Source organism: Trichomycterus rosablanca, chromosome 12, assembly GCF_030014385.1.
Source record: "Trichomycterus rosablanca isolate fTriRos1 chromosome 12, fTriRos1.hap1, whole genome shotgun sequence".
Lineage (NCBI taxonomy): Eukaryota > Metazoa > Chordata > Actinopteri > Siluriformes > Trichomycteridae > Trichomycterus > Trichomycterus rosablanca.
In genome coordinates, this window is record NC_085999.1 from 34545529 (window position 1) to 34562681 (window position 17153).

The 17153-nt window shown below is 40.9% G+C and overlaps 1 protein-coding gene across 1 annotated transcript in view; it reads right to left on the reverse strand.

The window, feature by feature from the left end:
* ccdc141 (coiled-coil domain containing 141) overlaps positions 1-13197 on the reverse strand; it is a 32120-nt gene extending 18923 nt beyond the window's left edge. The window contains exons 1-11 of the mRNA XM_063006451.1: positions 13020-13197; positions 8382-8504; positions 5984-6175; positions 4982-5087; positions 4070-4323; positions 3519-3638; positions 2485-2679; positions 2066-2238; positions 1469-1610; positions 1084-1203; positions 398-589 (exon numbers count right to left, since the gene is read on the reverse strand). Of these exons, the coding sequence (XP_062862521.1) occupies positions 398-589; positions 1084-1203; positions 1469-1610; positions 2066-2238; positions 2485-2679; positions 3519-3638; positions 4070-4323; positions 4982-5087; positions 5984-6175; positions 8382-8504; positions 13020-13121 (1719 nt within the window). The 5' untranslated portion in view covers positions 13122-13197. The remainder of the gene's footprint in view (positions 1-397; positions 590-1083; positions 1204-1468; positions 1611-2065; positions 2239-2484; positions 2680-3518; positions 3639-4069; positions 4324-4981; positions 5088-5983; positions 6176-8381; positions 8505-13019) is intronic.
* Positions 13198-17153: the final 3956 nt, after the last annotated feature.

Here is a 17153-nt window from a genome sequence, read left to right on the forward strand (position 1 = left end):
GTAGACATGTCAGCGGAAATATAATAACAACACAGCTTAAAAAAACAAACAATTTTATTATACTGACATTCTGAGAGTTTATAACTCTACAGTTAGCACAAATGCTCTTCTATGAATGTTTGTTAAGGATTATAATATTTTTAGGAGAGGAAATGAATAATTTATGAGAATAATTTCTCCCAAACCCTTTAAGGACCGAGTTTCTTATCATTTACCACATGCTATCATTAAGTGCTTTATTTCTATTTATTTAAAAATGTATTTTAATTTAAGAACATACTATTTTCAAACACAACCTATTTTCTGCACAAACTATAAAACAGACTTCTGTAGTGAAGCAGAAATACTGAATGAAAGAATTAAAATATAGAAATGTTTAATATAAAAACTAGTTTACCTCCTCAGCGGAGTTCAGGAAGGTAACATAGCCCCTGATGCTCTCCAGGCGTGCTGAGATGTTCCTCTGCAGAGCTTTCATCTGCTCCCTCAGTACTGAGGACCTGTTGGAGATCTCCACTGCTTCTGAAGACTCCAGGTTTCTCAGTTCTTTAATTAGTCCTTCAGCAGCTTCTGACTCCTTCACAACATGCTGCAGAAATATAAAACCATCAGCTACTATTCTGCATGTACGATATATGGCAAAATGATGTGGACACATTGTTTATAATTATTATTATCATTAGGTGCCATCAAGTACACTCTGAATGTCTTTGAAAGGCCCAGCCAAAGACCAGACTGGGATGGGATAAACTGCCTAAATCCAGGTATACATCACTTGTAAAGACATATCTAGGAAGACTTCCAGGTGCCTACAAAGTACTAAATAAAGCTTCTGAATACTTCTAAATAAAACTCATGGTCCAAGCAGCAAAACAAATGAAAGGAATAATGAAGCCCAATTAAACCACCATTCACAATTTCAGATCACCATTTGATCCAAATCTTACTGAATTATAACAAGATACACTGATTAATACCCTGGATATGCAGTGGCTTTAAGATCAGCAATAATAAATAAAAATAAAAAGCACTTAAGCATTAGAAAGGAATGTCATTTTGTAATAGATATATATTTATGCTCACCTGTGTTTGTGTAGACAGCTCTAGATGTTTGTTGAGGACCTCTTCAGCCTCAGATAGAGAGGTGCCAGGATGTTTATTGCTGGATAAAACACCATTACAGCTCTTAATCCAGTCAGAAATCTGAAAACAGATGGAAAGAAATGGCCAGCGAATGTGATTAAAGGTGTATTGTTGTGACATTCACCTTATGTAATCGACAAACCTCAGTTGCAGAGAAGTTAGGACAGTATGTGAAACGCTATCAGTAATAAGACAAGATATTTAATGTTTTAGCAAATTAAAAAGTAATTATTATTATTTTTTATTATTTCTTTTAACCATGCTGGAACCCAGGCATTTCAGGAGAGGTTCACTGATATAACAGGGTGTAATCTGTGTCCTGTACCTTTTCCTCCAGGTCATCAAGATAGTTCAGCAGCTGCTGTTTCTTCCCAGTCAGATCCTTATAGGCTTGACACTGCTGGCTCAGCCCTTTAACCCGCTCTCTAATGTATCCCAGCATCCTCTGCACCCCTGCGACTTGGACACTGGTCAAAGGATACCAACAACCTTTAAGAACTATTATAATGTAATGTGCTTTTCTTACACCAAAATAACCATTTTGATTAACCACTTTGATAACCATTGTAAGCTCACATGACAGAAAATCACAATATAGAATGTAAGATAAATATGAGATATCACACTTTGTAAGACAAAGTTTCTTAAGAATGCATTCGCAGTGGATCTAAGCCATGTGCTGTTTTCCACACTGGTAGACTGCAACACCTCAGTGAGAACTGTATTGAATGCTTTTTTGTGACATAGGCTTTCCTCAAAAAACACATGGATGTAGTGTGGATGTAGCTACACTTGTTTTCAGCACTGGTCACAGACAACTTTTGGAAAGAATATCCCCTGATCTTGTTAGAGACGTCAGCTAGCCTTTTAAACAAGTGTCCACATGCCCCTACGAATGAGTACCAGCTCTTGAACATCTCACCTGTGTGGGTTGAGCTTCTGCAGTATGAGCTGCCCACGCTGAAGAGCATCAGCAGCTGCATCTTTAATACTGTGATGGAGCTCCTCATGCTTCTTAGCCAGATCAGGCAAATGCACAGTCTTTGTCTTCAAAAGCTTTATAGTGCTTTCAATGGCTGCCAGGGCTTCAAATGCCTAAATATAACAAAAGGGACTTCAAATATTTTCTGTAGCTGTTAGAAGAACAAAGCAGTGTAGCAGTGCCTATGATCTGGATACTTCTGAACAACGTACAGAAAAAAATGCCAATCTGAATGAATAGATGATAAAATGAATAGATGGATGTAGAGTTGATTGCTTAAGGGCACATCATAGAGCTTGAACCATCAAACTTATGATCAATAGCCCAGTACTGCTTATATATTTCACTTTATCACGTACTTTATTAGCACTGCTGAAGAAGGCATTGCTCTCATGCAGCTGTCCCTGCCGACACAACATCAGGTCCATGAACTGTTCATGCATGGTGTGCAGGTTCTGACTTTTCTCCACGATGATCTGAGGCTTAGTCTTTTCACTCAAGGCCTGAAGCTCTGACGCCTGCTGGAGAAGCCGCTCAACCAAAAGTCCCCAGTTCTGAACAAAGCATTTTAAACAGAAAATCCTATTTTACAGTATATTAAATTTTAGATCACCTTAGCAGTATAGTGTATATGAGAATGTGTAGATTTCTTTTGAAATGTAATATTACATTGGTTTAAAAGCAACAATTTAAATTTTAATCATGTTATTTGTGTTTAGAGGTGTCACTGTATTTTAACTGTTGATTCATTAAAGAAGGCTGCACGTTTTAGCCAACAGGTTGTGCTCTACTGGAATACTCTGTAAATACTCTCAGCACTCTATCATGCTTTCTCAGCTCTCTTAATTGATAATTATACAAAACAGATCTGTTGTTTGAGATAATCAGCATTAATTGTCTTTTTACAGATTATAGCAGAGTATAGAGTACAGCCTAGTTTGATGATTTCTTTGCCCAAACATACTGGATTCTACTCATAGCATCAACACACTGTACCTCAGCCCAAGCTGTAAACTCTGTTTGGATACCTCTTCAGTCATAGAACCTAATAAACTTAACAGGCCTTAATTGTTTCATTAGGACTTGTTAGGCAGGTCAAATATCATCATTAAGAAATTGTTAATTCTGCAGGCTGGTGGTGCCACAGTGCCGACATCTCAAACATGGGGGTTCGAATCTCAGTTCTGCTACCCAGCCAGTCGGGTGCTTACACAGAGCACAGTGATTGGCTCGTTAGAGGGTCAGAGGAATTCCTCATAACTGATGCAATTATGGCCTCTGTTGGCTGATCAAAAGCGTCCACACAGAAACAGTGTGACTCTAAATGCACGATACATATCTCCATATGAACCCGCACCATGTTACTCGTATGTACTCACTGTAAAAGTCTCACCTTGGCTCTGAGCTCAAACTCTTTATGCTGCCGCAGTAAGTCTTCACTTTCTGACAGAGATGAACCTAGCTGATTGTTTTCCAAAAATGATTCAGCGTTTTCTTTAAACCAATGTGTTACCTGCAAGTAAACACAGAGCAAATTACAACAAAATGGAAAAATTCAAGTTTAATAAGATTAAAAATGGAGCTGAAGAAATAAATGGCCCAAATTTATCAAAGGTGCTAAAACAAGGAGAGATCTAAACAGTCAGATGAGGAAGAAACTGTTCTGCATCTCAATAAACAGTCACACAGCATCAAAAGACACACTGATTCACACCACTATTCCATGTTTTTTTTTAAGGATTAACTCAAACAAATCATCAGTTGTATAATATATCAGGTAATTATAATCACTAGAGAGGAAGTACGAGGCCATGACAAAGTAAAATGACATTAAATCGATAAACTACAGGATACTGAATTGATGACATTTGGAACCGTGTTTACCCCTTTAATAAATAAGGGCCAGTTGGTGAAAATCTTGTGTTTAGTTCCAAAACCACATACCATCTGCTCCTGTCTCTCCCATTCAGAGATTCTGTTAACCACCTCCACATTACAGATCTGTCGGGTCACAAACTGGTCAATCTCCCGGCGTCTGTCCTGCAGGAGCTCCATCAGTCCCTCCACCTTCCTGCAACTGTCACGAGCACAGCGAGTTCCACTTCCATACCTCAGCGCCTCCTCAGCCTCAAAACTCTTCAGGAACTCCAGCAACTCGTAACTTTTGTTTAGTGCCAGCAAGGACTTCATCAGCAGCCCTACGTACAAAATGTAAATACATTTCTCAATCCCTATGTTCATTTATGTATTCATTCATTGTCTGTTTTACCACCACTGTATCCTGGTCAGGATTGGGGTGGATCTGATTAATTGTGACCCTGTATCTGAAAACTAAATCTAAAATCTGGAATTGTAATGAATGCATTCAGGTTCATTAATGGTTTTAATTATCAGTTTAGTAAATAATGTTTACTTAAAAATATGTAATGTAAAGCTGCAGTAGGTATTTTTGTTGTTGTTGCTTAAAAGTACCATACTGAGTCATTGGAGGGTTGGGTGGATGGATAGAATAATGGATGGATGGATGAATGGATGGATGGGATAGATAAATGAATGGATGGATAGAATAGATGGATGGATAGGATAGATGGATGGATGGATGAATGAATAGGATAGATGGATGAATTGATGGATGGGATAGATGGATGGATGGATGAATAGGATGGATGGATGGAATTGGTTGATTGGTAGATAAATAGTAGTTGTTGTTGCTTAAAAGGGCCTTACTGAGTTATTGGATGGATGGATGGATGGATGGGTGGATGGATGGATGGATAAGTAGGTAGGTCATTAAAAGGTCTGATGGGTAGGTAGGCTGTTTAAAAGGTAGATAAAACAGAGAAATAGATCTCTTACCTTTCTTTATGATGCTGTATTTCTGCTGAAGCTCAGTTAAACTGACTGAACCATTCAGCTGCTCACCACACCGCAGCTCATCCGCTTCATCAATCTTTATAGCAAACTGCAGTCACACAATAAAAACATGATTAATGAAAGGCTGCCCAAACTCTTCACCAGTTCATTTATACTTGTAATTTTTATGTATTATTTCCAGTTCTTTGTTCTCATATTTTACTAAGTTTAAATTATGACTCTCAACTGTGTTGACACTGCACCAATACTGCCCCTACTTACTTATTAATAAACCAGATAATTCATAAACCCTGTCAAGGATCAGTGCTAAGCTAATACGTAACCAATGCTTTTACAGTTTGACAGTTTGACTTCACTACAGTAATAAAAAGGTTGTGGAAATGTTCTCTCAGAGCTAAACCAGATGTGCCCACTCCAGTCATACAGAAATGAAACCAAAACACAATAATATTTTGTTACTACTACAAATTGCCACGTGTTTGCTCTGTTTTTTCATCTATTAATCTACAATTATTTCAGATCACTGAGAATTTCAACGTTTTATCAAACACACACTTCCTGCTTAGGTCATATCCATTAAAAAGCAGAGGAAACAGCTGTTAGTTTGAAAATTTTAGTCACAACACTATATGTTCTGATATACACCAGCTATCACTCAGCAGCACACCTTTCATATCACATGCTAAAAACACATGAAGCCACTGCAATAATACAACATTAAGGCAGTATGGGTTCCTTTAACCAAGAATCTGTGCACCTCATTGAGCATAAATTTGCTCCACTGGGACAGTGGTAGCTCAGAGGTGTAAAGCTTTGGGCTACCAACTGAAAGGTTGTGTGTTTGAATCCCAGCTCTGCCACATAGCCATTGCTGAGCCCTTGAGCACGGCTCCTAACCCTCTCATCTCCATGGATGCCTACAATGGCAGACCCCATATTATTATATTCATTTTTATTAATGTTACACCAGGTAAAACCTCCTACCTCTAGAGCGTGATCGTAGAAATGGGAAGCCAGTTGCAGGAGTGACCGACGTTTCTCGAGATGATTAACTAGAGTTTTCCAGGCCTCACTAAGAGACAAAGCCATGTCTTCATACACTTTCTCCTCTCCTTTCTTTCCCTCCGCCGTCTTATCCGCCTCCTCCAGCAGCGCCTGCACACGTCCCTCATTTTTCTATTTAACACACATTCACAACAATCATTCAGTAATCACAAAGACCTACTGCCAGACACTGATGGTTTTAATTTTCAGTTAAAGACGTCTGTGTACTGCCCTAGTCTTAGCTTAATGTAATGAATCCCTAAATGGGACAGTGGTATCCTAGTGGGTAGAGTTTTGGGCTATCAATCAAAAGATTGTCAGTTCAAATCCAGCCTCTGCTATGCGTCCACTGTTGGGCCCCTTATATTTTAAGATACTTGTTCCTGTCAATAAGGCCCTAAATAAACTAGCAGTGGCAAGTAAGTACATCCACTTTTAAGGTTACGTGAACTAGCCGATTGATTTGTACATTAGTCATGATCATGGGACGGTGCCTAAATACATAAACACAAAGACAAATACATAAATAGGGCAGTTGTAGCCTAGTGGTTAAGGTACTGGACTAGTAATATAAAGGTTGCTGGTTCAAGCCCCACCACTGCCAGGTTTTTACTGTTGGGCCCTTGAACAAGGCCCTTAACACTCAATTGTTTAGAGAGTATACTGTTACTGTACTGTAAGTCGCTTTGGATAAAAGCGTCTGATAAATGCAGAAAATGAAATAAAACAAATACATAAATACAAAAACAAAAACTTAGACACAAACACATACATCTTCACTCCAGAACACTAAAGACTCTCATGTCTGAGGAATGCAGGACCTTTGTAGACATGAGATCATACCAGCTCTGGAAATAAAACAGAGTTTGTAGACACAACAAGGAAGCCGGTCTGGACCTGTGCTCATTCAGATGCTGTTTCTCAGGGGTACAAAACCCCTACTAAATTTCTCTCATTTTATTAAAATGTAATTTGTAAATAGTAAGAAAAATGACACAAATATATACCCTCCTCCTTAAATCACTATTTCATCACTGTATCAGGTGTCCAGTGTGGAAAATATAGGACATTTCGGTGCACATATACTGATCAGCCTTAACATTAAAACCACCTCCTTCTTTCTACACTCACTGTCCATTTTATCAGCTCCACTTACCATATTGAAGCACTTTGTAGTTCTACAATTACTGACTGTAGTTCATCTGTTTCTTTGCATGCTTTGTTAGCCCCCTTTCATGCTATTCTTCAATGGTCAGGACCCCAACAGGACCACCACAGAGCAGGTATTATTTAGGTGGTGGATCATTCTCAGCACTGCAGCGACACTGACATGGTGGTGGTGTGTTAGTGTGTGTTGTGCTGATATGAGTGGATCAGACACAGCAGCGCTGATGGAGTTTTTAAACACGTCACTGTCCCTGCTGGACTGAGAATAGTCCACCAACCAAAAATATCCAGCCAACAGCGCCCCATGGGCAGCGTCCTGTGACCACTGATGAAGGTCTAGAAGATGATCAACACAAACAGCAGCAATAGATGAGTGATCGTCTCTGACTTTACATCTACAAGGTGGACCAACTAGATAGGAGTGTTTAATAGAGTGGACAGTGAGTGGACATGGTATTTAAAAAATCTACTCATACCAGCACAACACACACTAACACACCACCACAATGTCAGTGTCACCGCAATAATACCTGCTCTGTAGTGGTCCTGTGGGGGTCCTGACCATTGAAGATCTGGACTACAGTCAGTAATTGTAGAACTACAAAGTGCTTCTATATGGTAAGTTGAGCTGATAAAATGGACAGTGAGTGTAGAAACAAGGAGGTGGTTTTAATGTTATGGCTGATCAGTGTACATTCACATTATACTTTTTAGGTTTGGTAACATTTGGCTGTAAATGAAATGTCAAAAATTAACTTGAACTCTATTCCAGTATATCCAGTATATAACATTTATACATCACCTCAACTTTTTGCCCTGTCTTTAATTTTTTGGAATGAGTTTCAGGCACCAAATTAGGAATTATTGTTTATTTACCAACATCATTAAAGTTGAAACCATTTCTTTGTGCAGTTCGATCAATTTGAAAGCCACACACCAACATTTACAGAAAGGTTTTTGGGTGAGACAGACATACATTACTTGTTAGCTTAGCCTTGTAGCTCACAAAACCAAAACAGTTGGATGAATTACATTTTTCTTACAGTATTCCCTTGTGGTCTAATACAGTTTAGATGGTAGTAGTGTAGCTGTGTGTTTGAAAGTCAGGGTGACCTGTGAAGTGTACATGTTGTAATCAGGATCTTTTTGTGTTATAATGTTAACACTACACCTTTAGTTTGATCAGGAGCTGATCATGTTCCTCCAGGAGCTTCTTGGATTCCTCCTGATTGTTCCCGATCTCCAGCAGATCTGGTTGGGCTTCAGTCAGATGCAGCTGCAGCAGCTTTCCACACTTCAGTGAAACACAGACACACGGTCAGACACAGAGACGACACACCAAAGTTGTGTTTACATAGAGATGAAACACTACACCTGCCTGAGCACTTCCTAAAACCATGTGCTCTCTGTACGAACAGAAACCAGGCCAGCATGGACGGCTCATTCTTCACTGTCACATTCAACATGTCAACTCAACATGTGAAATTTCAAAATTGAGGTTTTGAATCTGTAGGGCATACGCACTTGTTGTTGTGGGGTGTTTTAAACAAACATGTCCACAGCTCATGCACATACACTATATAGCCAAAAGCATATGGACACCTGACCATGAGTTTGTTGGACATCCCATAGGCCTTGATATGCCCATATCACCCCTGAGATCACCCACTTTTAGTAGCAATGACTGCAAATAAACACTGAATTTGATCATTACTGTAAATGTTTTAGCCTCGTTTTTATTTGAAGAACAGCTGTTTGTTTTAAACATGAACTCATATTTTAGGTTCTGCCACAGCGTCTCTACTGGGTTCAAGTCAAAACATTGGCTGAGCCACTGTAAACCTTTTTATTCCTTTTTAGGCATTTAGATTTGATTCAGTGTACTGCTGCATAGCCCAATTACATTACAGCTTGAGCTCATGGACAGATGATCTTACATTCTCCTCCAGAATTTTCTGATAAAGAGTGGAATTTAGATCCATCTACAGAGATCTGCATATGTTAGTTGTTTAGATGGGCTGCCACAGAGCCATTGGAAAAAATGCAGCAGGTGGCTACTTCTGGGTAGATTTACCACTGTTTATATATGTAATAATGCCTCTCACTGTGGTTCAGAGGAATCCTATTGTCTTCAAAATAGCTTGCATCCCTTTTATTACAATAACATGTTTTATGTAAATTATGCAACCCTGCTTGTTTCTATCGGGGCTTGGACCAACACTGGGACCTTTCAGTGGCTAGGTTGTTCAACCACCCCGGCCTCTCTTTCTCAAACACAGCCAATCATGTCTGTGTAGAGACACAACCGGCTGGGCGGCACGGTGGCTCAGTGGGTAGGACTGTCGCCTCACAGCAAGAAGGCCCTAAGTTCGATCCCCTAGGTGGGGTGGTCTGGGTCCTTTCTGTGTGGAGTTTGCATGTTCTCCCCGTGTCTACGTGGGTTTCCTTCGGGAGCTCCGGTTTCCTCCCACAGTCCAAAAACATGCAAGAGAGGTGAACTGGGGGTACAAAATTGTCCACGTCTGTGTTTGACATTAAAACTTGTGAACTGATGAACCTTGTGTAATGAGTAACTAGTGTTTCCTGTCATGAATGTAACCAAAGTGTAAAACATGACGTTAAAATCCTAATAAACTAACAAACAAAAACAACTGGCTGATAGCACAGATGAGATCCTGGGTTTAAATAGTGAGCTAGTGTATTTTACCACTGTGCCACTCGAGTGCCACATACTTCCAGAGCATATATAATTAAATTGTACATTCTTTTAACATTCTTTTAACTTAAGAATAAACACATAAAGATTTATAAAGAACATTAGGCAACAAGAACAAATGTTTTGAATAACTGATTCATTGTAATCAGTCATGGGGGCAGGGGGGGACAGGTTGGGCAGGTGCACTGGTGCCCATGGCGGGTGGGGGCCATCCACGACATGAACTAAACCCACCACCGTACTGCCCCCCCATTTGCTGCACTCGCCAGTTCGTTATTATTATATTACAATAATTTTGTAAAAAGTAAAATATATATGTGAAATTTGTTGAGGGGGCCCAAAACTCCTGCTTACACCACTGACCACAACAGTACATATCATATTGTGAAGCTGATATATTGTTGCTCCAGTAAGGCTTTAGTACATCTGACTTTTAAACATCATTCTACACAGATCTCTGAGCAAGAAGAGAAAAGGATTTGTAGCACACTGGCAGGAATGTGGGGTCCTCCGGCAGCTGCTGTAGTTCAAATAGCAATATAAATGTGGACAAGCATTTCAGATATACAAACAGATGGCTTTCTAATGATCTGCACTGTATATTTAAAGAGCATTAAAAAAGTTTATTATGGAGGCATAAACAGATCATTACTAAGCCAGCACTCAGAACTCAAATCTACTTTTTTCTCCATCAGTAAAACACCTGACAGCTACAAACAGCACTGAAAGCACAAAAGCGAGCTGCAGATCAATATCTTTGAGTGTAGAGTATGTTTTTGTATTACAGATTGCACAGTCAATACTTCATAGCTGTTGTCATCAACTCAGCAGGAGCTGATAAACACAATCTTTAACACAGCATGGCAGACGTTTACACACCGCCGTCTGAGCTTTTCATACAAAAAATCAAACACAGGTTAAATCGATCATCAGCCGCTAACAAATAACCAGGGCTCGGCGGGCTGAGTGACACTTTTTCATGTTCCTGGCAGCACACAGGCTGGTTTACTGCTGATGGCTTTTAGTTGCTGATGGATCAAGAGCTTTTCACACTCTTTCATATCAGAGTTTTGATGAACTTGTTGAGGAATGACTTCCTGTGGTAAATAATGAAGTCCATAAAGTCCAAGGAACTTCAACAACAGTCTAAAGTGCAAAGGATAACACAAACACAGATGTTAATCGATCGCAGCTGTAATTGCTCAGGATTATTTAGGAACCCGGGTATCTGTGTAGGTGGGCCAGTGGAGATGCCTTCCACTACACAACAGATTGTGGTTCCATCGATGTGGGCTGGTGTGGCTTAAAATGGAACTGTGTACTGACCCACATCAGAAAGTTTTTGTGACATGACATAAGAATCTGATGTGCCTTGATGTGAATGTACGGGCATGTTGAAAGATTTCGGAGAAAGATAGATGTCCATTCCTCGTTATCTACATGTACTTTGTAACTCCAGAGCAAACTCAAAGCAACCTTTAAAAAACAAACATGACTTGGTTCATCCACTACATTTAATCTAAACAGATAACTCTGTGTCCACTGTATTTTTGGCCAATGTGCATAAATATATATATATATATTTATATATCTCCTTTTTCTCCCTTTTTAGCGCGTCCATTTGCCTGATTGCGTCATGCTTCCCTCTCCACCAATGCCGATCCCCGCTCTGATTGAGGAGAACGAAGCTAACCCACACCCCCTCCGACACGTGGGCAGCAGCCGTATGCATCTTGTCACCTACACTTTGACGAGTGCAGTGCAAATCAGCATTGTGTACGGAGAGACACACCCTGAGAGCACACTTTTCTCATCTCTGTGCACCAGTCATAAGAGAGAGAGTCCCGCCCATATCTGAACGACAGGCCAATCGTTGTTCATGTGGCCGCTCAGCCTTAGCCGGCAGGCAGAGCTGAGATTCGATTCGATGTATTCGAGATCTCAGCTCTGGTTCCAGCTTTTATTGCTTTTTAAACAGGGTGGCATCTTGGTGCAGCATGTAGTGTGGGTGCTGCACAGGATCAGGGTCTTGGGGACCTGGAATCAAACCTTGCTTTGTCACTGTCTTTGAATAAAATGATAAAAACATGTTAGAAAGTCAAGCTACACGTCAAATTTTATTTGATAAAACCTCATGATGATTTTGACCGGCTGCTCTGGTTAGGCATCACCAAAGCCGATCATTTGTCCACATATTTAATTTGGCAAAGTTTTTACTTTGGATGTCCTTCCCGACACAACCCTCCTGTTTATCCGGACTTGGGATCAGCACTGAGAGTGCACTGATTTGTGTCCCCCTAATGTTACGTCATGTGGCTTCTGTATTTGTTAACCCAGCCCGGGTTTCAAACCCTAGTACTCAGACACTGCTGGTACCAGCAGTGTAGCGCTTACCGTTATGCCACACCAGCTTATACTTCATAGCTATTTATTTATTTATTATGATTTGTAACATGGTTTTACACACTTTGGTTACATTCATGACAGAACAGGTAATTACTGGTTACATGGTAAATTTATCAGCAATGTATCAGCAATTCACCTAACTTGGTCATCTTTGTACTGTGGGAGGAAACCAGGGCTCCCGGAGGAAATCCACACAAGACACAGGGAGAACATGCAAACTCCACACAGAAAGGACCCGGACCGCTCCACCTGGGGATCGAACCCAGGACCTATTGGCTGTGAGGTGACAGTGCTACCCACCAAGCCACCGTGCCGGCCCAATGTGCATAAATAAATGTATTTTAATACTTTCTAAACAGGGCGGCATCTTCTTGGTGCAGCAGGTAGTGTGGGTGCTGGACAGGATCAGGGTCTTGGGGACCTGGAATTAAACCTAGCCTCATCACTGTCTGTAAGGCTTTTCGAATGTTTTCTATCTGTCTGTGTGTTTCTCAGGGTACTTTGGTTTCCCAAAATATGCAAAAGGTAGATTGGCTGCTCTAAATCACTCCTAGTTAGAGTAAGCTGAGTAATTGCCTTGCCATTTTTCATAATAATAAAAAAAAATAACAACAGTGATGTGACTATTTCAGAAATCAAAGTTATGTTTAAACAGAAACACAGAACGAGCAGAAATACTGCAGGTACCTTGAGGACAGCTACAATAATCTGTGTGTCTCCTGATTGGATGGCCACTGTGCTCAGCGTCGTGGTGGACGCTTGTTCCTCTGGGTCACCTTCGTTGGACATTTTCCTCAAACTCCCTGGAAGCTGCTGCTAAATTCCACAACTCTGTCGAGTCTCTGTCCTCCCAGTACTCCACAGATGTCCAAACCCAAACACTGGGACGAGGAGGATCTCTAATAAAGCAACACTGTCCCCATGTCCCACAGGTTGTACTCACTCAGGTCCGGCATGCAGTTTCTGCTTAAATGAGAGCTGCTTTTAGTCCAGCCGAGCAGGCTGAAGGGGCCAAGTGGGGTAAAAATAGAAGCCTGCACTGAGTTTATCACGCCGCACTGAAAGCCATTTGACACACCCCTCAGTTTGGTGGCTGTGGGTCCTCCATGTCCCCTCCCGTCCTTCATGTCCCCTCCCTCCCTGCTGCACTGTGTGTCCACTGACCTTCTGCTTTTTTTCCAAAGCAGAGAAGGATTAAACGTCAATGGATGGAATAAAACTGGAATAGTGAAGATTAAAAGTTTTAAAGGGGCAGAAGCTGAAGATTTTAATTATTTTCCTTTTGTACTAACTGCTTCATTCTGGTCAGGGATGCAGTAAGTCCAGAGCCACCAAAGAAACATTGAGTACTTTGGCATTAATTTAACTAGTAGAGTCTTAACTACAGTAACGGTCATGCTAATAAAGCTTTTTGAATTGAATTTGAATTAAGTGCAGGGCCACACACACACACACACACACACACACACATAGAATATACACACCTTTCGTATACAGTGCCCAGAAGTGATGATTACCATAAACAAACTCACCTTTATAATGAAATAGTGGTGCATCATTGCGTATGGGTGCAGCACAGCTCTGTGCTTTTTAAGACCTGGGTTCGAACTCTGCAGCCACTAACTGTCTGTGAGGAGTTTTTTTTTCATCCATGTCTGGATTTCCTCCCTCCCACCGTCCAGAAGTTGCAGTGAACTGGTTTCTCTTTTACACTGAAACAAGAAAGGCCATTCCCTAAACTGTTGCCACAAAGTAGGAGATACACAACTTGTGTGTCCACACTTGTTCTTCACCACACTTCACAACTGACACTAAACATAGTGTTTAAATGGTGACATGTCCTTCCTACAAACATTATGTACCTACTGCTCAAGAGTCCAGAGACAGTGTGCACTACACCACTCCAGCATTGTTACAAGACTTGTGCATGGTGATTCTGGCATACTCGTATGCAGCTGCTCAGCCATGAAAAGCCTAAAGCTGTTCATGAACAGTTCTTGGTTCTTTCAGAAGTGGTTTGGAACCCAATAGTGAGTCTGTCTGAAAACGTGAAAAGTGAAGGCAGATTTATATGCTAAGCACTTGTTTTGTAATGTGAGCTTGTATGGTTTAGCGTTCTGTTACTCACAGGAAAATGATGGACATCTCTGAAGTTGGTAACCTATTACAGAGCAATAGTAGAGGTCATTGAGAAGTTTACAGATTAGAAAAGGTGTCCATCCAGGTGGCGCAGCGGGATACTACACTAGCACACCGGTGCCGAGATCGGGTCGGAGGAGGCGTGAGCAGCAATATACCCACCTCGACTGCAATCAGGGATCCACCAGCAGGAGAAGACAAATTGACTACACTAAATTGGGAGAGTCTCAGTTTTGTTTCTGATCACATGGTGTTTTGCAGCAGTGACACCACAGTCAGCTACTAAAAGCTCTGTGCTTAAGATTGAATTCTTGAATTTTAAATGAATATATCAATAAATAAAGAGCTTTTTTGCTCTTTAGACTGGCTTTATTTATTCAGATTGCTTTAGGTGAGAATAAATGATGCAAGAGCCTCTGCTGTGTCCATTTAGGCATCATTCAAAGACTGTGAGGTCTGAGTGGGCACTTCTTGATTTTATTTACAGTTGCTGTTGTTTGCCTTAAAAAAACCCAATAAAATGTCTTTTAACAGTCAGACTGGCGCAGGAACGACAGCGTCTCAATAAATCTTAACTCTGATTCTCTGAACGCAGCACAATGGAAGGAAAAAGGCAAGCAAAAGTTGCTGATCCAGAGGAGTTCAGATAACACAACCAGTTTCCTATGACCCTCTGATACCAACTCAAACATCATAAGGGCGCTGACGATTTCACTGTGTGACTAACAGATATGACTGTAGAGAAATTAGAACATATTGACAATATACCAAAACTTGGTGTAACACAGGCCAATTCAATATTACACCGATCAGCCATAACATTAAAACCACCTTCTGGTTTCTACACACACTGTCCATTTTATCAGCTCAACTTACCATATAGAAGCACTTTGTAGTACAGGGTGGGCCATTTATATGGATACACCTAAATAAAATGGGAATGGTTGGTGATATTAACTTCCTATTTGTGGCACATTAGTATATGGGAGGGGGAAAACTTTTCAAGATGGGTGGTGACCATGGCGGCCATTTTGAAGTCGGCCATTTTGGATCCAACTTTAGTTTTTTCAATGGGTTTTAATGTAACTTTATTCTTTCATGAGTTATTTACAAGTTTCTGACCACTTATAAAATGTGTTCAAAGTGCTGCCCATTGTGTTGGATTGTCAATGCAACCCTCTTCTCCCACTCTTCACACACTGATAGCAACACCGCAGAAGAAATGCTAGCACAGGCTTCCAGTATCCGTAGTTTCAGGTGCTGCACATCTCGTATCTTCACAGCATAGACAATTGCCTTCAGATGACCCCAAAGATAAAAGTCTAAGGGGGTCAGATCAGGAGACCTTGGGGGCCATTCAACTGGCCCACGACGACCAATCCACTTTCCAGGAAACTGTTCATCTAGGAATGCTCGGACCTGACACCCATAAAGTGGTGGTGCACCATCTTGCTGGAAAAACTCAGGGAACGTGCCAGCTTCAGTGCATAAAGAGGGAAACACATCATCATGTAGCAATTTCAAATATCCAGTGGCCTTGAGGTTTCCATTGATGAAGAATGGCCCCACTATCTTTGTACCCCATATACCACACCATACCATCAATTTTTGTGTTCCAACAGTCTTGGAGGGATCTATCCAATGTGGGTTAGTGTCAGACCAATAGCGGTGGTTTTGTTTGTTAACTTCACCATTCACATAAAAGTTTGCCTCATCACTGAACAAAATGTTCTGTGTAAACTGAGGGTCCTGTTCCAATTTTTGTTTTGCCCATTCTGCAAATTCAGTGCGCCGATCTGGGTCATCCTCGTTGAGATGCTGCAGCAGCTGGAGTTTGTAAGGGTGCCATTTGTGAGTAGCTAATATCCGCCGAAGGGATGTTCGACTGATGCCACTCTCCAGTGACATGCGGCGAGTGCTACGCTGTGGGCTCTTGCTGAATGAAGCTAGGACAGCCACTGATGTTTCTTCATTAGTGACAGTTTTCATGCGTCCACATTTTGGCAAATCCAACACTGAACCAGTTTCACGAAACTTGGCAAGCAGTTTGCTAACTGTAGCATGGGAGATGGGTGGTCTCGTAGGGTGTCTTGCATTGAAATCTGCTGCAATGACCCGGGTACTGCGTTCACCAGACATCAACACAATTTCTATCCGCTCCTCACGTGTTAACCTCTGCGACATGTCAATGGCTGTAAACAAAGAGAAGCTTGTAAATAACTCATGAAAGAATAAAGTTATGTTAAAACCAAGCACACCATTTTTCTTGTGAAATTCTCAATAAGTTTGATGTGTCACATGACCCTCTTCCCATTGAAAAAACTAAAGTTGGATCCAAAATGGCCGACTTCAAAATGGCCACCATGGTCACCACCCATCTTGAAAAGTTTTCCCCTCCCATATACTAATGTGCCACAAACAGGAAGTTAATATCACCAACCATTCCCATTTTATTTAGGTGTATCCATATAAATGGCCCACCCTGTAGTACAATTACTGACTGTAGTCCATCTGTTTTTCTACATACCTTTTTAACCTGCTTTCACCCTGTTCTTCAATGGTCAGGACCCCCACAGGACCTCCACAGAGCAGGTATTATTTGGGTGTTGGATCATTCTCAGCACTGCAGTGACACTGATGGACAAACTACAGAGCTGATAAAATGAACAGTGAGTGTAAAAA